The sequence below is a fragment of the Dryas octopetala genome, chromosome 9 (genome assembly GCF_963921425.1).
Source record: "Dryas octopetala chromosome 9, drDryOcto1.1, whole genome shotgun sequence".
Taxonomy (NCBI): domain Eukaryota; kingdom Viridiplantae; phylum Streptophyta; class Magnoliopsida; order Rosales; family Rosaceae; genus Dryas; species Dryas octopetala.
This window is the reverse complement of record NC_141374.1, coordinates 7,057,020-7,083,680: the sequence shown is the minus strand read 5'-3', so window position 1 is coordinate 7,083,680 and position 26,661 is coordinate 7,057,020. Positions and strand designations below refer to the sequence as shown.

Here is a 26,661-nt window from a genome sequence, read left to right as displayed (position 1 = left end):
TATAAGATTTTTTTATCATCAGAAAGCACTAAAAAGTGCTCATGTAATACAAAAATACTATAAATGTTATTTTACTTTTCAGACTATTGTATTTGTATCAATTTATTTCTCATATTTTCATTTTGAAAAATTAAATATAATGCACTATAAATGTCATTTTATAGTGCTTTTGTATTATATACGCACTTTTTGGTACTTACGGGGAAACACCCGATAGAAAAACTTATAAGTCGAAAGTATGTGCCGAACATTAACAAACCTATTTAAAAGTTTTTAAAATGCTTTTAGGCCTTCTAAAAATATTGTGAAACAATAAATTTTCCAACCCAAACACAGAACTCGTACGCTTTTCTAATCCCAATATACGAGCTCAAACGTCAGATTGTTGGATTCGATTGTGTTGAACCAATCCATGTTCCACCCGCTCGTAATTTTAGAGGGCGAGACGGTTTGCCCACTAAGCCCGACCCGTTAAGCAAAAGCTCCCTCCGTTGCAAAGCGATCAAGAGCTTCAAAACAGGCGTGGCGAAAGCCAGTTGGGGAGAGTCATCGGTTCTGTGACCTCTGAGAGTTTTACAGAAGGCCTGAAATACAAAACAAAGTCCGAAGCCAAAACCCCGAGATCGGACTCTGTCTGAATTTGGAGACGGTCGACGAAGACCCAAGGAAGAATTGAGGTGGTGAGCTGGTGCTTGATGTGGTATGGGTGAGATTGTTGAGGAGGAGGAGTTGATACCCATTATTAACAAAAACAACAGCAACAATGGTGAAGAGGAGTTTCAGAACAAGAAGAAGGTGGAGATCGTTGTAAAAACCATTGGCCCAGCTCGCCCTTCTCGTCTCCAAGTCCTCTCTCCCATCAGAGTACGCATGTCTTTCCCCTTCTCTCTTTTATAGCTGTCTGTGTTTATATATCGATGCATATGATTAAGACCCAGATTCTCAGATTGCTTTTGGGAAATTACTTGGTTTATTTAAGTTCTGTTTGTTTGTAATGTTTTGTATGCATGATGGATTAAGAATTTAAGACCCGGATTAGAAATTCTTGATTATTTGGAGTGATGTCCATGAAATGCAGAATTGGAACAATGTCTAAGTCGAGCAATTCACAAATTATCTGGTAATGTTTAATGTTATATTGCTGCTCTCTTTTTTCGAGGCTTGACCAAAATCTAGGTTTGTATGTGGATGCATGATTAAGGCGTAGATACTCTTATTGCATTGGGAGAATTTCTTGGTTTATTTTAAGTTCTGTTTGTTGGTGTAATGTTGTGTATGCATAATTGATTAAGACCCAGGTTAGAAATTCTTGATATTTGAAATGATTTGTGACTCCACGAATTTAACACCCATTGGTAAGAGGAAAATTGCAGAACTGGAACAATGTCCAAGTCAAGCAATTCACTAATTGCCAGTATATCTTGAATGTTATATTGCTGCTCCCTTTTCCAGAGAAGACCGAAAGCTGGGTTTCGATTTGACTGCTTTACCAAATCGTTTATAGAACCACTTTAACGGTTGTTTCTTAACTTAAGGTCTCTTAGTCTTATGGACTCATCTCCAGTTTTGTTGACCCATGTATCATTCTAGGATCAGGTCTTTTTATTCTCCAAGCATTAAGAGAATGTGTATCTCTACTCGTCAGAGACCTCAACATAGCCCTGAGAACTTTATGGTGACTAAATCAGGGGCATAGCTAGGAAAATTTATAGTGATGAACTAAACTAATTCATTTTTTTAAGTAAAACAGTGTTTCAGTAGAATCTAGTCTATTTTTTATTTGCCAATTTTATAATCTATTAAAACACTTTTAGTACTCATTTTTACATCATCAACTACTCTCCTGCCCCTTCCGAGTTTGAAGAATTTTCCTTTACTTGAGTGTTTGATGATGATCTGACATTATATATTTATAACCTATGGTAGTAAAAAAATGGCTTAATTATGTTTTTACCACCCATAGTTTCAGTTGATTCTCACTTTACCACCCAGATGTTTGTTTGTCTCACTTTACCTCCTACACTATTTTCATGTCCCGCTTTACTTTTTCCATCCATTCCGTCACCCAAGCCGTAAAAAATGCTGATGTGACAAGGGCATTTTGTCACTAATATTGACGGATTAGCTAAAGGAATGGACGAAAAAAGCTAAAGTGGGACACGGGGAATAGTTGTGGGTGGTAAAGTGGGATAAATAAATATCTGGGTGGTAAAGTGGGAATCAACTAAAACTATGGGTGGTAAAAACACAATTAAGCCTGAAAAAATCCTACACGAATGATTAGTAAGTGATTTTTTTTTTAATTCACTTGCCTTTTAACATACAACCAGGAGCATATGCCATAGCATAATAATTACTTTGTTTCGAAACATCAGCAGCAGCTCTTCTCTTTTACACACTACACTATATGTTTCATATATGAAGAAGATGTAGTTTCACATTTAAAAGCTATATGGTAAATTTACACATATTGAGAACAGATTAGCTTCTTGCTTTCCATAGGGTCTATCATTTTTTAGGACAACCCATCCTTTAAGCTTTATATGCTTCTGGTTCAATTAATTAATGCAATCTCTCGAAAAATCTAACATTAGTTTTTGCACTTAATGCTTGTCTATTGATGAACGTGCTATGTTTCCGCATGTATATGTATATATAGATATATATATATATATATGTTATGGTATTACATTAGAGCTTTAATGAGATGGATGCCTCTCACTAATTCATTGCTTTACCTTTACCTGATGACACTTTCAAAACACTATAAGTAATTGTAGTCAATCTTGGGTTTCTGACCTAATTAATCCCATGCTTTCTGAAAGATCTCTGGCAGCACCAAATATTTATCTGATGGTTCCTTTTTAGCATGTATTAATGTTTAAAAGCTTTAGCATTTCACCTAATTTCATTGTGTATAGTTATAGGACAAAATTTAAATTTAATAAACACTTACTGTGTGATTTAAAAAGTGTTGTCGTTGCATATTCTTACAAAGTGTTTGCACTTTTTGTCTTAAATAGGTTCATGATTTAAGAAAATTGATAGCTGAGAATGATCATTTACCAATTGAGCAGTTGAGGCTTATTTTGCGAGGCAATGTATTGCATGACAGCAAAAGTGGGCACGATGTGTACTTACAACTCAGTGATGGCGGTATCAGTCTTATCTTATTATTACTCACTTGATTTATAACTTTTCCTCCTTTATAATTTTTTTTTTCTTTAAATTAAATGTAAGCTTTGCTTGATTTCGTTGCTTCCATTGCATGTGAAAATTTGTTTGGAGTTTCATAGTATTTTTGTCTAAGCTTTTAAAATTTTGATTTAGTTGTCAGTGGGGGCTTAGCTCTATACTATTTTTAGACATAAAATTAGTTAACATCCCTGACCACTCTGACTTAATTATTATGATGCATAGAAGTTAAATAGTTCTTGATTTAATAAGCATTACATCACTTGAATTTTATTCAGCTACAAGGTCTTGTTCACCTACTACTTCTTTTGTTTTCTTTTGAGCCCGGTTTATTACCTTGCCATGAGTTATAAATAGGTGTCAAATTACATATACCAACGATAGAGAAAAGCAATTTCATAGTTAAGATTCCCTGTTTTTTAGGGGTGTTCAAGATTCCATCCGATCCGCCCAAACTGAACGATCCAATTTGATTGGTTTTGATGATTTTGTCAGTTTGGTTGGATCTATAAATTTAAAAACCAACATGATTGAATCGGATGACGGATTTCCTCTTGAAAATCCAATGTAGTTTGGTTTTATACTTTTTGGTCTCATAGGCCTTTAAAACTATAAAAAATATTGAGTAATTGTTATCCTTTGATAAACTTTTGTTTGGTGTATTAAATACCGTAACACTTTTTTAGCATTCAACCTTTTTTTTCCACGTATAATCCTATTAAACTTTGTTATTACATTTTATTTGATGATAGTTTTTTATGTTTCAATATTCTTTTTCCTTTATTCAAAAACTGATCATCCAATCCAATGTCAATTGGATTACATTGGACTGGATTTTACTCTCAGATCAGATCAGATTGGATTGCAAAAATAATCCAATCTGTATTGGATCGGATGCGGATGCGGATTCGCTAATAATTAACAGTCTTGAACCGATGAATACCCCTTGTTTTTAGTTCATTTGGTGAGTGACTAATAATTTATTATCATATTTTTGTTTATTTTCCAGATTCCCTGATTGTTGCTGTTAAACCAAAGCCACCTGCTAAACATCTTCGGGATGGACTTGATGATGATGATGATGATGACCTGGTATGATTGAAATCAGTCATCCCACTGAAAAATTTTAATGCCACTTTATGTACTGTGTTTCTGAATTGATAGTCTTCCCTTAATGTCTGTATTTCCAGAAGTTTAAGCTTCCACAGTCATCCAGCCAGTGGAAGAGGACACTTTACACCTTTCTACATGACAAGTTGAAGCTTCCTGGTAGGCATCAAGTTGAATCGTTGTTATCTGTCAAAAAGTGATGTCTACTGACAGAAAGCTCTTTTATGTTTCATTGATAGATATCCTTTTGATGGCAATTTTCTCTCTAAGTTTGAAGATGTGGCTAATTATCATTATGTGGTTTATTTTGGCACCTGTTGCCCATAGATGGGACATTGGCCCTTTATATGTAAGTTTCCTCTTTTCTCTTAATTCCTGTTGTTTATGAACGTGTCCTATCTGTATCTTAAAGTACCTCTTTATTCTGCCGTTCTTTACAGTTCTATTCAAAACACAGATTACTAAACTGGCAATTTGATGTCTACCCTTTAAACCACCTTTTATTTAAAAATAAATAAATATTTCTTATGTCATTGTTGCTTGTTACTGCTATATATTCAGATAATCGGCACAGGTTTTGTTATCATTCTCCTGAATCTTGGAAAGCGGAAGCCCGGTGACGTCAGGTATGTACTCTATTGTGGATATGATTGTTTGCCCTTGATAATGTAAATTGTGGTTATAATGAAAGCTAAATTCAAAAATATTTCCATCATTACTATCAAAGAAGATAAACGAAGTATCTGTTTGGAAGGGGGATAAAAAATAGAAAAGATTCAAAATGATTAAGTAACTTCCATGAGAAGCCTGAGTACCCCCAACTTGTTGCAAGCTGAAAAGTTGGCAAATCCTGTAGTGCTTAATGATGTTTGCTAAACATAGTTCAGATGTTTGTTGGAGGCTCTGTTGCCCTATTGTAATTAATCATGCCCAGCTGATGATGTATTGCTTGTGGTAGTTGTGTGTGTCGCATATATGCACATAAGGTCTTTTTCTGGATCTTATTTTGTGGTTTGAATTGCAGTGCATATTCCATTTTCAATGAAGATTTTAGAGAGCTTCCTGGGACCCTTAATGCAGAACGCATTGATGAGGACATACGAGCAGGTCAGTTTTGATCCTGGTACCCACCACTTATGATCATCCAACATATGATCGATCATGTGTTGTATCAGACTATCAGAAGAACTGCATTGAGGATTTTATATTGATCCAACAAGTATGTGCACAGTATATTTCAGCTTTGTTTGGTTGCTGAGTATATTGTAAGATTACAAGTTTCTTTTGTTTTCTTGTTCTCCTATTAAACTAAAAGCAGTAATGGCAGTTTTATTTATAGTATTGTGACTATTGTCCAGTGATATGAAAGATGTTTTGTGAAATGACTGGAACTGGAAACCAAATTCTGTGAATAGCATTTAGCTTGTATAGACCTCTCAGAACTGTGCTTTCTAGAGCTTGGAGACATCCAAATGGGCTTAAGGTTCAAAAAGTTGACCTCAGATCTTCCATGTCAGAGGCAGGCAGTGGCACAGAGCCTTCTGTAGTTACATTCTGCACTAACATAATAAATATTCCTCAACTTGTGCCAAAATTGAATAATTGGAATATCAAATATTTTTCCCATGGTTCATGGATGAGGTTTTAACATTTGAAAATTTGGAATAGACTCTCTCTGGGAAACCACGTCATAAACCCATGTTTTGTATTTTTTTTTTCCTTAGAAAACTAGTGGGTATGTAAAGTGAACCTTGAAAGTTGATACCATTAACCATGTCATATCTCCTTTCTAGAGTTCGGCTCCTATGAAGAACTAATTATGATAAATTGTTTTATAAAAGCCCTAAGAATAATTAAATAACACCTGATTTGTTGATTTTATGTTAGGTTTTAATTTAAAATGGAGCCTTTATAAGTCTTATTTTACACCCTAGGAGGGGAGGGGATGGCCCATATGGGGTGACTCGTCGTCAGATGGGGTAAAAAATGAAACTAAGAATAAAATGAGTTTGGGTGAGGGTTTTTTTTTTTTTTTTTTTTGTAAAGGGTTAGTAATTTAAAATGGGTAATTGGGTAATAAAATGAGTGAAATTTTTGTTAATGAAAAAATGTGCCAATGATTAATGTCAGGGCTCTTATAATACAATCCCTTATGGTCCCTCATAGGAGCCATTTTGCTCCTTTCTAAGGAGAGACTTTGTCCTTCAAATACTCGCAAATTTCTTTTCCATTATAAGAGTTTCTGTCATTTATCATGTATTGTACTTTTATTACTAGAAGTGTAGATGGTTTGGTGGTAAAAATGTGAGCCCAATTAAGATAGAGTAAAACTTTTATGTAATAGATATATATATTTTCATTATTCTTATCTCTCTAATCATGTGATATAACACGTAATGAGAAAAATAGATACATAAGGTGTATATGCGTGTGATAGGTAAGTTTTTCTCGCCAAGATAAGATACAAACCTTAGGTGTATAATGTATTTAATTTGAAATATTACAAACTTTTGTAAATTTCTACTCTTTGAAGTGATATACTTTTGTAGAGTTCACTAATCTACTATCTTGACCACCTTACACAAAATTTCTTCCAAATTTCTTACTTTGCCCCTATATATAATTAAAAAAAAAAAATAGGAAACCCAACCCCCACCCCAACCAATTAGCACCCCTCCCTCTTTTCGACAACCTCCTCGACGTCAATCAACCGACAACCACCACTTTCTTTCCTCTTTTTTTTTTTCTCTCTCTCTCTCTCTCTCTCACTCTCTCACTCTCTCACTCACTCTCTTTATCTCTCTTCATCCCCCCTCGGACTCTCTAACCGATCAAAAATGGAGGTCATTGACCTTGTTGGCCTCCCTTTCCAACCGGTTAGAGAGAGTTCGAGAGAGAGGGGGAGGAAAGAAAGACATAAAGAAGAGAGGACCGCATCAGTGGGTAGCAGTGGGTTGTAAGGGTAGAATATAAATTATCTAAAATAAATATTAGGGTAAGAAAACTAATGAAAACTAAGGACCCGCTGTTTGGTATCTACTCAATTTTTTTTTTTCAAAGATTAATTTTTTTTTTAATGTGAGTTTTCAAAATCAATTTTTAAAATTTAAAAACTTGTTTGGTATGAAATTTGAAAACATTTTTAAAATTTTAAAAATGATGACAGCTAAGAAGAAGGAAGTGTAAAAAAGATAAAGGAGAAAAACGATGTTTCATAAAGAAAAATTGGTTTTTTAATAGGATACCAAACAGGCCCTTCCTAAGAGTTTTAGGTTTTTGATTCAATTTCGTGAATCAAACGAACCCTAAGTGTTTTAGGTTGGTCATAATATATAGCTTGACTCTTGACTTTTATAGGCTCTACAAAGTTAAATAATAGACTGTGCATAATTCTATAGAGTTAGATAATTGAGTTTTGCACATCTCTAAGAGTCTTATATAGATCAGTTTGACAAACGTTTTTCTTCACGAATTTTTAAAATTAAAATCGTTTATAAAACAAACTATAATTACTTTTTAACAAATGCGTAAACGAAAAATGAGTGGTGTTATTATCATCCCCCATTAGTCTCTTCCAATTTTACAAAATTGCTAAAAATGGCACTTGAAAAAAGAAATATAATAAAATTCAAAACAATAATGCTAGTTGTCCCACATTTTTTTTCCTACATTTGTATCCCACCTGATGTGTTATTACTTTATTGGAAGGGTATTTCCTTTTTCTTTTTTAGGTTTTATTTTTTAATTTTTAGTGTCCAATGTATGAATGCCATGTAAGATGATATGAAATTGTGGTATAAAAATGTGGTAAGTGTAGCATTACTAAATTCAAAAGACACCTAGGATCTCACAACAACCATGGCAAAACTACTGTGCAAGTTTTGTCTCACTATCACTCAAAATTTAACACTCATTTGAACAACATTGTTGTAATAAATATGACCATCAATGTCATACATATCCTTTGAGGCGATGCAATTGCCTTTATATTTTGGTGACACAATTATTTTGGAGATAGTACAAAAAAGCCCTAACTTAGGGTGATGAAACAATAATATTACAATATCGGGTAACCCCATCATATATTTAATTCCGCCTAGATATGTTTGCAAGTGAAATAATTGTCTCTTCAACACAGTCGCATTTCTTTTCGGAAGACAGTTAAGTCTCCCCATCTTTTGTTCCGTTTTCAAGTCCCTGAGCATATGAAGTCTCGTTTATTTAGTATACCAGTTCGTTAATATACCACCGAGCCATTTTTTATTAACATAATGACACTGAACCTTTATTGCAACCTGTGCTACTGAATCAGCTGCTTTTTTTTTTTTTTTTTTTACCAACAATTAAGAATTGTTTTCCCCTATTTGCTGAATCAAAAACTAACTAATAGATTAGAAGATTCTTATGAAAATGCAAAACCAATATGATGAAATTCCATTTTTTTTTTTTTTTAAGTTTCAAAGAATAGATTATTATTGACTAGCTATTGGATTAGTGGCTTTTCTCTTCTTAATATTGTATGAGATCCCAAGTTCAAATCTCTCTCACTAAAAAAAGAGAAAAAAAAAAAAGAGGATAATTTAAGTAAAAGACCAAAATGAGAAAGAATCTTAACTTTCAGTCCACCCGAGCCCAAAACTTAAGTTGCAGGACAAAATTCTTACCGAGCACTCGACAATTTTTACCGATCGCTCGGCAGTTCTTGCTGAGCGCTTGGCAGTTCTTGTTGAGCACTCCGCAGTCGTAGATGCAGCCTGCATCTGCAACCTCAACGCTACCATCTGCAACATAAAAAGTTGCATATGCAACTTAACATGTGCAGATGCATATGGAGAATGCATCTACATCTGCCTAGCTCTTGGCAAGAATACCTAACGCTCAGTATGCCGAGCCCTTGGCATTCTTGATGAACACTCGATAACCTTTTTCTCACCTCCAAACGTGCGCACGCGAATAAAATGGCCTTTAGCTTAATTTTTTTAGGTGAATTTCCAATTAAGAACCTTGGATTTTTTGTCATTGGAAGTAATTTATGTAAAAATTAAATTATTCTTGATAATAGTAATAAAAATGAACTTCAAATAGAAATCCTTGTGAGGCCTCTCCCACAAGTACAATTGCAAGATCTATCACAAACACCCTTTGATGGGGTACGTTAAAGTCAAGATTCTCATTTCTCTCCTTCTTGGAAGAGGTGGTTGCCTTCAATCGAAAAGTTGGTCGAACCAAACCAAACTATACTTGTAAGGTCCATAACAAAACCCTTTTGATGGGTTGAAGTCAAGATTCTCCCCTTCTTGGTACGGGTGGTTAGGGGTGGCCGCCTTCAACTAAAAAGTCGACCTAACCATCCCGACAAGTTCGGTTAAGAATGGTTTTTAACTTTTTATGTTTAATGGTTAAACAGGATTGAACTGGCTTGAACCAATCTGATTACAAGTTTCAACCTACCAAAACCAGCAAAGACCAAATTGAATCAATCTTAAATTAAGAAAACAATTTTAAGGGCGTGGTGGCCCTTACCTATTGGTTGGAGCATAAGCTTACAAAAGCTTACTGTGGTGCTCCCTACATTGAACCATCACCCATATAACCTTAAGTTTAGCAGTAAATTACTCTAAAGTCCATTTTATAGCCCTTAATGATACTCAAACCCAACAAAAAAGTTTGAATGATAAATAGGTCCACTTTGTACAAATAAAGTCCATGTTATGTTTTTTTTATGGATTTTTTTTAAAACTGGGCAAATTGACAGTGGCAATTAATAGAGTGTTTTTGCAATTCAAATAGTTACTGGCGCACAGTGTCAATCAACTGGACAAAGAAAAATCACACAATTCAAGCCCAATTCAACACAGATACTTCAATTGGATTCAAAGGGGACCTAAATTGAACAAGGAAACTCAACCCAGCCACCACCCGCGACGGAGCCCGCGGTGGCCGTGGGTTCCGAATTAGATCAAATTAAGCATACAAACAGGTAGATTAGAGAGAGAGGATCAAAATTCATACCTCATTGGACAAATTTCATTGCCGGAGCCACTAGAAACTGGCCAAGAAAGCCGCTAACTTTGGAGCTTCGATTCACCATTGCAGGTGGTTGGATGAGGAATCTAAACACACTGGAGTGACTAGCTCGGCCAAGTGAGTTGACTGGAGGTGGTGCGGTCTCGATTCCGTCGGAAAAATAGGTCAATGGTGGAGGGGGGCCAATCGGGCTTGGGTCTGGGTTGCTGGTTCTAGCCAGTTTCTAGGCAAGAGAAAGACGCAGGCAAGGAGAGGGAAGGACGACAATCCTTTTATCGTTGGGATCGCCGGCAATAACGACGGACATAGAGGGTTGACAAGAGAGAGTGATCGGGGAAAGAGAAGAGAGAAAATCGAAGGAGAGGAGAGAGGAAGGAGCAAGGAAGTGGACCGGGCTTGTCATGTGTTTTTGAAGGTGGGTGGGCCAAACATGGGTTTTTTGTTTTGGACTTTAAAACAAATAAATAAATACCCTAAGTTTATCCCTCAGCCAATCAGGCCATTTTTTATTTTGGCATTAAAAAAATAACCCATGTGCTATGTCGTTGTTATTGCTAATTTGCTATGATGTGGAGTGTAGAGTAATTGACTATTTTCCTTAACCCAATCTTTTGGCATGTAAATTGTAAAACGAGACTTTCAGCTCCTTGCGTCACAGTACTGTAACGTTGCCTGCCCATCGACTCTACAGTAACTAGGGTTTAAGCTTTGCTGTGAACCTTCTGAAGAGAGGGCACCTTTGCAACAATCAGGTAACCAATTCAAGCTCTAAAATCCCTAATTCTGTATACCCCCAACTCAATGATTTATAGGAGGAAGTTGTGCCCTAGAAATTTTTATAGACTCACCAAACGCCCTATCTTCAGCTCTGCATTTCACAATTTCAGTTCACGGTACCTTAATCTCTGCACAAATGAACTCGATAGTTTTGGAGGAAGTTTAAGGTTCTTGAGCTCTGTAAAGGGTTGCAATTTAATTTCTCCTCAACTTTCTGTACCAAAAAACCCCAATTTTGTGGGGAGCTCTGGGTTTTCCAGTGCCAATTTTTTTGAAAACCGATTTTCTGTAGGACCTGGTTTTATTAAATATTTCTCTTCTGGTAAGAACAGTGATGAGTGGACTGAGGAAATTGAGTATTTGGATGAATCAGGCAGTGTTATTTACACCGGAAAAGGTGTACGGTCCGTTGAGCCAGGTCTCGATGACCATGTAATGGTGGGTGGGTTGAAAAAGCCGCTTCTGAATGCCTCTGCCATTGCTAAGATTGTTGAGGTTGTGAAGAGGTGGAAATGGGGGCCTGAATTGGAGACCCAATTGGACAAACTCCAATTTGTACCAAACATGACTCACATTACTCAATCCTTGAAGGTTATTAAAGATGGTGACGGGGCTTTGAGCTTGTTTCGATGGGCTAAGAGGCAACCATGGTATGTGCCCAGTGATGAGTGTTATGTGATATTGTTTGATGGACTAAACCAAAGTAAGGACTTTGATGGCATTCAATCATTGTTTGATGAAATGGTGCAGGATTCGAGTAATAATGGGGCTCTATCATCTACTGCATATAATCGTGTCATTCAGTTTTTGGCTAAAGCAGATAAGATGGAGGTGTCGTTTTGTTGTTTTAAGAAGATTCAAGATTCGGGTTGTAAAGTTGATACGCAGACATATAATTCGCTTATAATGCTTTTTTTAAATAAGGGTTTACCTTATAAGGCATTTGAGATATATGAGAGCATGCAAGCTGCCAACTGTTTGTTGGATGGATCAACCTATGAGTTGATGGTACCAAACTTGGCAAAATCGGGCCGCCTTGATGCTGCATTTAAGCTCTTCCAAGAAATGAAAGAAAGGAATTTTCATCCCAGCTTTAATGTCTTTGCATCGCTTGTTGATTCAATGGGAAAAGCTGGGAGGTTGGACATGTCAATGAAGGTATACATGGAAATGCAGGGTTATGGTTTTAGGCCATCTGCTACTATGTATGTTTCTATGATTGAGTCATATGTGAAGGCTGGGAAATTAGATGCTGCCCTTAGGCTTTGGGATGAGATGAAGAAAGCAGGCTTTAGGCCTAACTTTGGGTTATACACAATGATTGTTGAGTCCCATGCGAAATCAGGAAAACTTGATATTGCAATGTCTACCTTTATAGATATGGAGAAGGTTGGATTTCTACCCACTCCATCTACATATTCCTGTCTATTGGAAATGCATGCTGCCTCTGGACAAGTAGATTCTGCAATGAAGCTGTATAATTCAATGACCAATGCAGGTTTAAGACCAGGCTTAAGTACTTACACCTCCCTTTTGATGCTCTTGGCTAATAAAAAGCTTGTGGATGTGGCTGCCAAAATTTTGCTTGAGATGAAGACCATGGGGTTTTCAGTTGATGTGAGTGCTAGTGATGTTTTGATGGTATATATCAAGGATGGTTCTCTTGATCTTGCTTTGCGTTGGCTACGTTTCATGGGTTCATCGGGGATTAGAACTAATAATTTTATAATCAGGCAGTTATTTGAGTCATGTATGAAGAATGGTTTGTATGAGCCAGCAAAGCCTCTCCTTGAAACATATGTAAATTCTGCTGCAAAAGTTGATCTCATACTTTACACATCCATTCTAGCCCATCTTGTAAGATCCCAGGAAGAAGAGAATGAGAGGCATTTGATGTCAATACTTGGTACTACAAAACATAAGGCACACGCTTTTATGTGTGGACTCTTCACAGGCCCAGAGCAGAGGAAACAACCGGTGCTATCTTTTGTGAGGGAATTTTTTCAATGTATTGATTATGAGTTGGAAGAGGGGGCTACTAAGTATTTTGTTAATGTTCTCCTCAACTACCTTGTTCTTATGGGGCAAATAAACCGAGCCCGGTGTGTTTGGAAAGTTGCCTACGAGAATAAGCTTTTCCCAAAGGCAATAGTTTTCGATCAGCAAATTGCTTGGTCCCTTGATGTTAGGAACTTATCAGTTGGAGCTGCTCTCATAGCAGTTGTGCATACTCTCCATAGGTTCAGAAAGCGAATGTTGTATTATGGTGTTGTCCCAAGACGCATTAAATTGGTCACTGGACCGACTTTGAAAATTGTGGTTGCACAAATTTTGAGCTCTGTTGAATCTCCATTTGAGGTTAGCAAGGTGGTGCTAAGGGCTCCAGGAGATGCGGTCATGGAGTGGTTTAAGAAACCCATTGTCCAACAGTTTCTTCTGAATGAGATCCCATCAAGGTCTGACATACTCATGCACAAGCTGAACACTCTTTTTCCTAGTTCTGCACCTGAACTAAGATCTCTGGCCCCTCCCAAAATGCTCATGGCAAGGAAAGTAATGTAGACATTAAGGATATTTGAGACTAGTTGCAGGCTATGCATTTGTGAAATGGAAATGTACGTTATTGATTTTTGACCTTTGTCTGAAATTAATGAGACATGTATATAATCTTACAATTGTTGAGGAAGTTATTTTTATTTCATTTTTCCTTCTGGGTTTTTCTTTGAATGTTTGCGTGAATTCATGCTTTACAAATAATTGCAAATTATAGTACCATATCAGTTATTGACTTTTGATGTGTCTATGACATTATTTGTGGTTTGTTTTTTTGGTAGAGTATTATTTGTGGTTTTGTTATGCACACAATTAGCAGTAGTTTTCTTTTGTTATGATCAATTAATGTTTTATATCTAAAATGATTTTGTGATATAAGGTAAGCAAGAAACTTGTAAATAATCTTTGTGCAATTGTCTAAAAGCGGTTTAGAGGGATGGAACTCGGTTTCTTATAAGAACACCTTGTCTTTTTCTTGGTACTTACCAAGTTGATGTCCGAAACAGATGATGGGTTCTGTACTTCTGTGTATTTACAGGCAACCTTTGCATGGTTTAATATTTGCAGAGTAGCGTGAGATGGGGTTTGATTCAGGGGTGTTCCCAACTCGAATTTTAATAAATTTTAAAAGTTCAACAAAATTTAGTTGTTCTCAATTAAGATTTTAATGAATTTTATAGAAATTTAGATGTCTTCAATTAGGATTTTAATAGATTTCTTAAAAATTCATATATCTTAAAAAACTCATGAATTTCATTAAGTGGTGGATTTGGATGAATTTTGTTTACATAACAAAGGTCATGAGAATTTCAGCTTTTTTCCCTTGAATTTTGATGAATTTCATGAAAATTAATAAAAATCCATAGAATCTATGAAATTTGCAAACTCTTTTAAAATCTCAATTAGAATAAAATTATTTGTATCACTTTATATATTATAGATATCTCTTTATAAGGTGAGATTCATTTGTGTGAGACTCACCACCCACCTCTATTATAGAGATAGTCAATATGGTGATCAATTGAGATGATTTCGATATCCTGGCAAAAAAAGGAAATGGTTTTGATATCATTACTTTTTGATTAATAATTTTTTTTTTTTTGTGAAAATAAGAGTTGCATTAAAAGAGCCTAAATGGCATTGAGAATACAAAGTAGGAGCCCACAAGCCCAAAACATAAAACACAAATAATAAATGGTTTGTGATTAATCATTTATGATTTAGTGTGTTATTTTTCTTGGATATTCTTTTAGACAGTCTGACCGGTTCGAATGTAATGAGCTTAATTTAGCTATGTTTCTGGATTGCACGTATACAAGGTTTACTTTCAAGTTTTTATTGTTTTTTATTATTATTTTTTATTTATGAATAAACTTTTATTGAAAAAGCTAAGAAGTTCAATGTTCATAGAGAAGGGAATGCTCTAACCAAGGAGTAGGGGTCGGCAATGGGCCGGGCTAGCCCGGCCCAAATATTTTGGGTTCGGGCCGGGCTCGGGCTTGAATTATAGAAGCCCAATAGGGTTTTCGGGCCGGGCCGGGCTTGGGCTTTAATACACAAGCCCAAGGCCCGCCCATCGGGCTTTGGCTTGCGGGCTTGGAGGGCCGGGCCGGGATAGGCCCGAACGGGCGGCCCAAAATGGGCCCAAAGCCTATTTAGACACATATATATCTTCAAAAAAAAAAAATAGGATTTTGGCTATATTGTGATTTGAACATGAGACCTCACATAACAAGCTTCAACTCTCAACCAACTGAGCTGACTAGTTTATTTGTCAAGTTTGTGAATCATAACATATTTAATAGCTCTTTCGTTTATTTACTTCAATAAATTATTAATATGCTTATTAAGTTATTATATAATACTATTATGTTAGTAATAGTGTAATACCATAAATAATAAACTTTTAAAATTATATACAACATTACAACTATAATAAAACATAAATGTACATATGTATTATTATATATTTTATTACATATTTTTATAAACAAACGATGCAATTGTGTTGTCAACGATCCAAACCGTTCAAATTTTAGTTCCTCACTCAAAGATAATTTGTACAAAAAATTAGCTCAATCGGAGATGTAAAAGTGACATAATGGTGGTCAAATTAATGAACGATCGTGGTTTTTCTAATGATCATCGAATGGGTAGATGAATTTCGATTTAGCCGATTTTTTGTACGGATGATCTTTGACTATGAACATAGAAAATGAACAGGTCAGATTATTGAAATCACGTTGTGGTCTTCATAATTATGGAAACAATAAGGTTTCAATGGGAAAGTTATTAGAATTATACTCTTCAAGTGTATTTATATGTAGAAGCTCACATATCGATCTTGTTTTCAACGATCCGAACCGTTCAAGTTTTAGTTCTCCACTCAAAGAGAATTCTTGCAAAAAATTAGCTTAATCGAAGATGTAAAAGTGATTTTTCTAAATGTAACGGCGGTCGAATTAATGAACAATCGTGGTTTTTCTAATGATAATCGAATGGGTAGATGAATTCCGATTTAGCCGATTTTTTGTAAGGATGATCTTTGACTATGAAAATAGAAAATGAACGGTTGAGATCGTTGAATTAATGAAATGACGATTGTGGTTTAATAACTTTAATTATACTTGTATTATAAAAGTTGTATATACACATATACATTTATATTTTATTATACTTGTAATGTTGTATATAATTTTAAAAGTTTATTACTTTATTATTTATGGTATTACATAGTTTACACTATTACTATTTACTAACATTATAGTATTATATAATAACTTAATAAGTATATTAATAATTTATTATAGTAAACAAACAAAAAACCTATTAAATATGTTATGATTTCCAAATTGGACTTTGGGTCGGGCTTTGGGCGGGCCTAAACGGGCCGGGCTTCGGACGGCCCATGGGCTTCAAGGGGATGGCCCAAGCCCAACCCAAGAGACTTTCGGGCCGGGCCGGGCCGGCCCAATTTTCGGGCCAAATCGGGCTTCGGGCCTAATGGGCCGGGCGGGCTTCGGGCCTTGGGCTTTTTGGTGAGGCCTACCAAGGAGTCGACCCACCCATGTCCAAGAATGCCCACATAATACATGAGCAACATTTAAGGTTTTATACTAGACTATCAATCTCAACCATTAAAAAAATATAAACAATCAAGTGTTGGCCTGATGTTACATCTTTAAGCAATTAAAGCAAATATGATTCTTCCCAACTGATCAGAGATTCTAGTCCTAAATTTTAAGTTTTATTACTGCTAAGGAATTAAAAACTCCTTAAATTACTCAAAACAACATACTTATTTTGTTAATCAAAAGGACAATTCATCCACGTCTATCAGAGTATTTAGATCTTAGAGTGCTCGGTGCTTTTGCCAAGCACTCAGCAACTACATCTGCATCATAACTACATCGGCAGATCTGCTATTTCTTTTTCTTATTTTTTACTTAAATCTTTCTTTTTCTTATTTTTTACTTAAATCTTAATATTTATGGGGTTGATTAATATTTTTTTAGTGTGTTTATGTATGTTTTGGGTTGATTAAATAAAGTTAGTATTTTTTTTTTCAGAATATCTCATATAATTGTAATATGGTAACCAATAATACTAATTGTCTTACATTTTTCTCCAACATTTGTATTTCATCTTATGTGTTATTGCTTTACGGAATATAATATTATCTTTTCTTTTTGTATTTTTTAGTATCAAATGTATGAATATCATATAAGGTTATATGAAATTATGGTATAAAAATATGGTATGTGTAACGTTACTATATTGTAATTGCTGATGCAATAAATTACAGATGCAGTAAATGTCATATGCAGATGTAGTGCCCATCGCTCAACACTAATACCTATCCTGAAACGTAATAATCCAATTGGCTGTCCTTTTGGGTAAAGAGATTAATTGTCACTTGTAACTTGTAAGTACTCAAATTTTATATCCAATATGGAAATAAACCAGTGGATTTTTCTTGTTGCCCAAAAATAGAAGCCTAGTTAATCTCTATACTGCACAGGGGACAACTCACATACGTTCATTTTGACCGACACTAGTTGCATTGAATCTTTTTACATCATGATGATATTGATTTCACTCTAAAAACATGGTAACCCAATATTTATACATATATCATTTACATATGCTTCCAAATGAATGCTATAAAAATTACAGTCCCAACAAGTCAATAAAGGTTTGAATACAAACAAAGAGGTAGTGAAGGTGTTGATGTGAATGGGACCAAGATTTGGTTGGGCCTGCCTAATAATTTCATCAGCCTATAGAAGAGGGCAATGGCAATTGCAAATGGAGTCACATATAATGTGACCTGACCTGATTGAAAGATTAATTGTTGGACCATTTCTGCATGAACCAACAATCTGCATACATGCCCGAGATAGTCAATCTAATTTTAGAAGTAGTCATGTGTTGGCATGTCATTCAGGGAAAATCAATATTCCTCATGCTATAGTGACTTTTAATCTTTAAAATCAATTCATGTTTTTTTCTTTTCTTTTTTTCTTTTGTCACTACAGTTTGGACGAATTAGGCCTTCTATATTTTTTATAGTCTGAGAAATTATTTTGTGTATTTGATATACCGCCACATAGTGTAACTAATCTAACATGTCATAATATGATGAGATATTATTAATACTATACTATATTAATATAAAAATATTATCTAATAATACAATTATACGTTGAATCAATTACACCATGTAGCGGTGTATCAGATACACCCAATAATTTTTCTTATAGTTTAGGAGGTCCCCACTTCAATAGAAAACAAATGAAAAATGTTTACCCAAAATCTCTCTCATTGTTTGAAAGTTGGACTAGGTGATTGTTTGGGGCATGTAACTTCGATGGTAGTGAGTATATAGCTCTACACTCAAGGTTAGAGATCAAATCTGACCTCTTTTTTTTTTTTTTGGGGCCATTCAAATCTGAGCTTTTCTAATATCTCCTTTATACCAACAGAAAAATAAAGGTAATGGAACAAAGATACTTGACCCAAGGAAAAAACAAAGATGCATAGACCCCAAAAGCACATAAAATACAAAAGTTCTTCTTGGTCCAGCCAGGTGTTGAACTTATAAATAGCTTTCTACGTACGTAGTATGAGCACGAATACCATTTGTACATGTAGTGGTGCATGTTGTTTTTCTTTCTCCTTTTGCAATAATAAAAATTTGGTTAAATTCTAAGTGGATTATGAGTGGTAGTTGTACAGCCAATCCTTGACGGCACGTAACATGCATCAAAGTCAACCATGTGTCAATAACAATCGCCATTTTTCTTCCTCATAAAATGTACAACACCCATCCCCCACTCACTCCACACACCCATGTATCTATAACAATATAATATGTGCACCTTAATTAAAGTATTATTGTGGTTAATTATTTTATTTTTTATTTGTATAAAAATATAGTTTACTTATTTATACATAGCTTGGCTCCAATGCTGTTTTCAATTAGTTTAGTCTTTTCAAAGCACCAATGAGAATGAGTTTGTGATGTTACATATCATGAGAAATAATTGAATGAACTAAAACCTATGATGTTTTCATCGTAAACACATTCATCAATGAAAATTCGTAATGCAATAATGAGATGTAAGTAATTAAAAGTTGGGTCCGGATGTGTGATGTTATAAAGTTCTTGAGATTAGCATAAGGTGAATGAATGTAAGGTAAATTATCATTTAAGTTAGGTTATGGGTTTGATTCCCTTTAATGTAATTAAAAGAAAAGTTACGTGTCTAAATGGTCAGTTGAATTTATTTTTTTTGTATGTTGCTTTTGTACTTGTTGAAGCACGAATTCACCACTAAAGTAATTCCTTAAGTAACCTGCAAAATGAACAACTTTTGGGGGGGTACAAGTACAAGGATACCGATGTGGTTCTGACTGTTAGGAATTGTGATCAAATACAATTGTCCCACATCAAATAAGTGATTGTCTATTGATTATTGCGTATATTAAGTGAGACATTTTCCTAAGTTACACCAAAGTCTTTTGAAATAAAACCTCACACTTGGATACATTGCAACTTGCCAACTTGGGGGGATCAATTGTCATTGGACCTTAACAAGTGATATCTGAGCTAGATTCGACTGTGATGCATTGCACTTGATCATAATTCGAGGTGAAACATACACATGGTCAATTAATGACTCAATTATCGGATGGTTGATTTGATCCAAGGTGAAGATTATGAGGAACTGTGGATCAAATATAATTGTCCTGCATCAGATAATTGACTTTCTATCACTAAGTATATGAAGTGAGATTATGAGTTCATTGGGCTTGCCTCTTCACCCATCTTGAATCCAGGTAGTTAATTTGGGGACAATATAGTACAAGTAGGGCAACCAAAAGTCCTTGGACCTTAACACAATTATCTTTAAGCATAGTACTTATGTCTAAAATTACATTGTTTTAGAATTTTATTTTGATTTAAAAATAAATAAATTTTAAATATTAAAGTGAAAATGTGGATTAAATATCAAGAATGAAACTTTTTTTTTTTTCAATAAAAGAAGAGTAAACATTTTTTTTTTACCACAATGGTAAACATTTTTTTTTTTAAGGTAGGCTGTACTATGCAAAATGACACAATATTAGATTAGGGCCAAAAATCAGGCTGGGAGGCGGAATTTTTTTACAAGCGTTTGAACGCGTGGCCCAATGTTCAAAACTTCAAATGCTTTTTTTATTTTTTTTCGTTTGGTAACTATTCAACAATTACAATCACATTGTTTTGCTTTTGGAGGTCAACCTAATTCCATTAACACTTTAAAATATTAATTTTAATCTTTTTTTAATCTTTTTTCATTTAAATGTCATATCCATTGAACTAATTATTCATTACGCCAACATTTTTATATCACCCCATGGATGCATCATGCATATTATATCAGTAGTGCTAGGAATTTTAATTTTTTTTTAAAATTTATATGGTATTTATGCATTAGTAGGGGTGTGTTTCGGCCGGATCGGATCGAAAATAGGGTGTTCCAATTCCAATCCAAAAAATTTTGGAATGGAATTTATGTTCCAATTTCCATTCCAAAAAATCGGAATTTCAACATCTCATTCCGATTCGGAATTTTCGGATTTCTCGGAATTTTCGGAATTTTTCGGAATATAACATTTTCGGAACTTTCGGATAAACATTTGAAATTTTCGAATAAAAAATCGGAATTTTCACATTTTCATAATATTTTTTAGAACATGTTCGGATTTTTTTTTTAGAATAATGATGAAATTAACAAACAAAAAAAATTAAAAGACAATAGATTATGATGCATTTCAATATATATTTATATTAAAATGTAATTAAAATATATGTCCAATTTAAAAAGAAAATTCAAAATATTAATTTAAATAACATTTAGAACCATACCATCCCATACCATTACCATAAAAAAAAATTTAGAAAAGAAGGGGAAAAAAAAAAGATGCAATCTAGCAAGGTTTTCATTGCTAGATTATGTATGATATATATTGTGTATGTTTAATAGTATATATTATATATTATAACATACATAATATATAAGAGAAATAAATGTCACTATGAATGTATAATAGGCTTAATAGCACATATCTTAGAGGTGGGGGATTAATCTTTAGAGCTCATCCAACATTGTTAAAATAAATGTCACTAGTAGATACATGTTACTCACACACACACATATATATATATATCATGTTACTCATATATATATGTGTATATAAATACATGTTACTCAAATAATATATATATATATCATGTTTGAAATTTTGAATATAATAAGCTTAAATATTTAGTAATTAGTCATTACAATTGGTGGGATATTTCAGTTGGAACAACTATAAAATTGCCTCATATCTTCAATTCCCCTCCCTAATAAAAAAATATAGTAATTACATGTACGGAAAAATGTGGGTGTTTGTGTTACCAACTTACCATTTATGTTATTATGATACACATATATTTATAATGTACATATGTTTATATTAATATATAGTATTAGTCATCTTTTTAAAAATATATGTTATATGTATCATACTAAATAAATGATAAAATATATAATATGGAATAAATTGGCATAATTTCGGAAATATCGGATCGGAATGCCTTCGGAACATTTCGGAATTTTTTGGATCGGAATTAGGATCGGAATCGGAATTTTCATAAACATTCCAATTCCAATCCAATTTTTTTCGGAATTTTCGGATTTCGGCATTTTCGGATTCGGCATTTTCGGATTCGGAATAAAAATGGCAATTTTTGGATAGGAATCGGTCGGATTCGGATTTTCCAATCCAAATCACACCCCTATGCATTAGACACTAAAAAATAAAAAATAAAACCTAAAAAATAAAAATAAAATACCTTATTCAATAAAGTAATGACACATAAAGTGAAAAATAAAAACTGAGACTTATTATTTTTCATATTATATGTTGAGTAACTTGAACTTGAGTTTCTGTTAAAAAAAAGAAAGTTGAGTTTTGTTATATTATACTACACTTTTGGCACCTCTCACACGCATGCCAAGAGTCTTTTTCTTATTGTTTAGAAATTTTTTTTTTTTTTTTCCCAATTGTGGAGTTCATGGGGTACTTGGTGGTGACTGGTGTGAACTGCTTGAAAGATAACGTGATGTAGCTTCTTATGTTTTCTAAACATGGTTGTGTTGTATTTTTAATCTTTTATTCATTGATATTTTATCGTTTAACCATTCATAAATGAAATTGCTTTCCTTTATCAAATTAATTAATTAAGGGAAAATCTTGAGTTTTTGAAAGTTTCACCTAACAAAAGTGTTTGCTTTATTTATAAATAAATAAATATATATATAGAAAATAAAGGCATGGGCCCTTCTCCGTTGTATTTTGTTTTGTTCTCTTTTTGTTTTTTTCTATCAATTGACTAGCTTGTATCAACACCAATATAATATTCAAGACTTCAAGTAATATTGTCCTTATGGTGTAGTTTGGTATATTGTAAATTCATCTTGCTCGATGAATTTGAGTCTGAGTATAGACTAACAATATCAACAAATATATAATATCCAAGTAGCATAACTTAATCTCTTAAGTGTGTAAGACAAAGTAACTTGAAAGGGACTAACTCCTTGTAATTTTGATTGAATACATTGAATGGCATTGATACCTTACAATTAAGATAATCAAGTCCAATTAAAAAGGTTGTTGCTATTAAAATCTATGGTTTATGGTCCTAAGTTCAGAGCAAGCTTTTCCAATTATCAAGAGAGACAACATATAATGGATTTTTTTAAGAAGTTTTGTGATATGACAAGGAATCAAATCATTTTGGATTTATTTATTTTAAATAAAAATAATTTAAATTTCTCGTGAAACTAAAGAAAGTTATAATTACATTACCTCTTCGTTTGTCCTAAACTAATTTAGCGAAAAGTCAAATCAGTTGTTGTTTTATGTTTAAATTAGGGGTGGGCGCGGTGCGGTTCGACTCACTTTTCCCTCGGAACCGTGCACCGCGCCAGACATGAATAGACGGTGCGGTTCGGTGCTTAAAACCGTGAAAAAAATAAAAAAACCGAACCAAACCAAACCATCTTGAATGCGGTGCGGTGCGGTTCTCACCACGGTTCTAGGCCTAATGGGGCCTCACACTTGTTTTTTTAAGCCTAAGCCCAATTATTTAATGATGCAAACCCATCCTAATTAACAAGGGGTTTGGTTGGGCAAACTAGTTTATGTAACTAGACTATATAGAGTATATAGAATATATAAAATTTTAAACTTTATGGTTTAGGATTTAGAGAATGAGAGATGAGTTGCAACCAAACCCTATACCATAAGTTTTAAATCCTTATACTATAAACCCTAATATCCTAAACCTTATACCATAAATTTTAAATCCTATACCTTATTACCTTATATGGCATATACCCTATATACACTTATATAGTATATAACTATATATTATACCCTAGAACTATAAACAATTAAAAATTTTAGTATATAGAGTATAAACTATAAATAATATACTAATTTTTTATATATAGAATATAAAGAATATACAAATTTTATTATATAGGGTAATGGGTATAACTAAAATTATATACTAAAACATTATTAATTTATTATTATATTATATATCTATAAAATAGGTCATAGGGTTATATAAAATATATTTTAGGGTTTAAACCCTAAAATATAGCTAGGTTAATATTAATTTTAATATTTTATTAGGGTTTAAGGTTTAGGGTCTAAAGTGTATAAAAATGTGTACAAAAAGTGTATAAAAAGTATATAAAAATGGTATAAATATATATAAAAAAATATATAAAATGGTGTATATGACAATATGTGTATAAAAATATAAAAAATATATTTTTTGCAAGTATGCGGTGCGGTTCGGTTTGGTGCGGTTAAATAAGGTGTACAACCGGAACCGGAACAGGAGAGAAGTGGTGCGGTTCGATTTTTTTAGCGGTGTTGACTTTTTTTGGTCAACACAGTTTTTTGCGGTGCGGTTCGGCCGATTTTGGCGGTCCGCAGTTAATATGCCCACCCCTAGTTTAAATAGATAATATATATTGAAGCAAATCAGGGATAGCCAAAAACTGCATTATATGCAATCCGTATAATGTTTAGTTGCTAATTTTGATGAACCTAAATGGTTTCAATAGAGAAAACTTGGGATTTTGATCGGTCAAAATAAAAAATATGACTAATTTATTAAAAATTACCTTTAACTTGAGGTAATTAGTAAATTATATAAAAACCTAATTATAAGAAGAATAAATTAGCGTAGGATGCATGACAAACATCTTACTTAACCTCTAGTACACTTATTGTTAAAATGTAACAATAAGGTAACATTTGTAATCTCTAGGTCACTTAGCATATTTAGTTTAGTTTCAGTTCTGTCTTTTTTTTTTTTTTTTTTTTTAGTTTTGTTTGTTTTGAATTTTCCTCTCTAAAATTAGTTTATTTGGTATTTAAAATTTATATTTGTTCAAAGTATAGTGAAAATATGTCTATAATCGCAGTTTCAGTTTTTTTACGCAATTTTAGTTTTTAATTTCAATTTGGCACTTGCTGAACCTGTTTTAGGTGGATTGGACTTGTGTTTGTTTCAGTTTTTAATTTTGTGTGGGGTGGACTTGTATTAGTTTTAGTTTTTATTTTAGGTGGGTTGGGTTGTGTTAGTTTCATTTATTTTATTGGGCCTTCTAGAAGGCGACTTGCAAGTTAAATTTGTGTGTTAAGGTAATTTATGGTCGAATTTGTGGTCGCTACATGGTGAAATGTGTTATAGCCATGCGGCGACCACAATTCGACCATGTGGCGATAAAAAATTCAACTAGATTTGAGTTTTTTATTTAGAAAAACTCATTTGGAGGGTATTGCTGGGCGACGTGGGTTTTTTTACATTAGATTTTGCTGTTGCATCTGTTGGGTTTGTTGCATCGGCGAGGGATGTGGGCGCCGACTGCTGAGACGACGAGTGGCACAGTGACGATGGGGCAATGGTTGGCTGGGGTGAGAGGGAGGGAGAGGAGGGCAGAGGTAGTCGTTGGCTGGGGAAAATAAAGAAAAAAAAAACTACAGTAAAAAAAATGGGTTTTATATGGAGGGTATTATGGATATTTCAAATACAAAAGAGTCATAAAAGTAATATTTTAGGCTAGGGAGTCAAAATAGTTTTTAGGGTATTAAGAGGGTATATTGAATAAAATTTCTCAAGGAGAAGGGATAAATCCAATTTTTTTGTTGTTTTCTTGTTTAATACTAAAAATTGGGTTTCAAAGTTTACAAAAAAAAAAAAAAAACTAAAGGTTTATTGAGCAAATTGAGAGGTTTTCTTTTATTTAAAGGAGGAAGATTGAATTTGGGTCCAGGAAGGCAATTCTACAATTATTCTAATTGAGCTACCCCATCAGCTGTACAAAATTGAGTGATTCAAGTATATATAATCAACTTTACATATAATTTTATAATTAGTGAAGTAAAATATTCATTTGAAGCAAATATTATAACATAAGGTCATTTGTTCCTCACTGACATTTGGTGAGACAAAAGGAAATAATTTAAAGAATAAGTTCAAATTTAAATAAATGGAGAAATGACTGAGCATTTAATGAATAATATTTTGATGAACACATGTAGTAACCAAGCAATACCCGTCAAGGAAATACTGAACGTTGAATTATATACAATTTGGATTGAAGTAGGTTACCATACTAATAAATTAAGCATTCAACATGCATGCACATTGACTATTGACTATTGAGGTTTATTAACTACAAGATAGAGATATCAGTATGCATGGTCATCCTTAATTTATTAGTTCCAGCTGGGCTTATGCTTTATTTATAATTTTATATAGGCTTGTTGATTTCTGATATCTGAAACCGAAATCTTGACATATAATCAATGATTTACATAAAATTTTTGGTGCTCATCACCCTCATCTGTATTTTGAATGATGCGATATATTACGATATTAAGACTTAAGACTGTATTATTAGTTAGGGTAAATTATACTTTACACCTTCCAAGTTTTACTTATTTTTTACTTTGCATCTTAACCTTCAAATTTTACAATGTACACTCTAATGTTAAGTTAGTTTTTCATTTTCTGCTATTTGTTAGTTTGACCGTATTTGACCGTTCTTTTGAAGTATTATTTGTTTATGTGAAAGTTACGAGACTCAAGTTTTCTTATATGACAAGTGAAGAAGTCTTTACCTTAATTTTTGTTGGGATATGTGTCATGTAAGATGACATGAGTGATAATTTAGGTGCGAAAAAGACATTTGATTTTACAAAATGACCTTAACAAAAATCATGATGGATGCCTTGTCAAATGCCACGTGAGAAACATGTGGGTCTCATTCTCATGGCTTCCACGTAAGCAAATAAAGCTCCAAAGAACTGTCAAACTATTAGAGGGCATAAATTAAAAGACAGATCCACTTTCAGGTGTACATGGTAGAGTTTTGAAGG

General features: G+C 33.6%; 2 protein-coding genes across 3 annotated transcripts; both read left to right on the top strand.

The window, feature by feature from the left end:
* Nucleotides 1-329: 329 nt before the first annotated feature.
* LOC147273525 (ubiquitin family protein) lies at nt 330-5,646 on the top strand. The gene is made up of 7 exons (XM_086257638.1): nt 330-864; nt 3,024-3,156; nt 4,205-4,287; nt 4,386-4,464; nt 4,545-4,654; nt 4,867-4,931; nt 5,330-5,646. The coding sequence occupies exons 1-7, from the start codon at nt 703-705 to the stop codon at nt 5,421-5,423; spliced, it is 726 nt and encodes a 241-aa protein (XP_086113764.1). The 5' UTR covers nt 330-702; the 3' UTR covers nt 5,424-5,646.
* Nucleotides 5,647-10,974: 5,328 nt separating this feature from the next.
* Nucleotides 10,975-13,817, top strand: EMB2217 (Pentatricopeptide repeat (PPR) superfamily protein). 2 transcript variants are annotated; one of them, XM_086257585.1, is made up of 2 exons: nt 10,981-11,084; nt 11,483-13,817. In XM_086257585.1, the coding sequence occupies exon 2, from the start codon at nt 11,545-11,547 to the stop codon at nt 13,669-13,671; it is 2,127 nt and encodes a 708-aa protein (XP_086113711.1). In that variant the 5' UTR covers nt 10,981-11,084; nt 11,483-11,544; the 3' UTR covers nt 13,672-13,817. The 2 variants fall into 2 exon arrangements, with proteins under 2 accessions (XP_086113709.1, XP_086113711.1); XM_086257583.1 differs by having other exon boundaries at nt 10,975-13,817.
* Nucleotides 13,818-26,661: the final 12,844 nt, after the last annotated feature.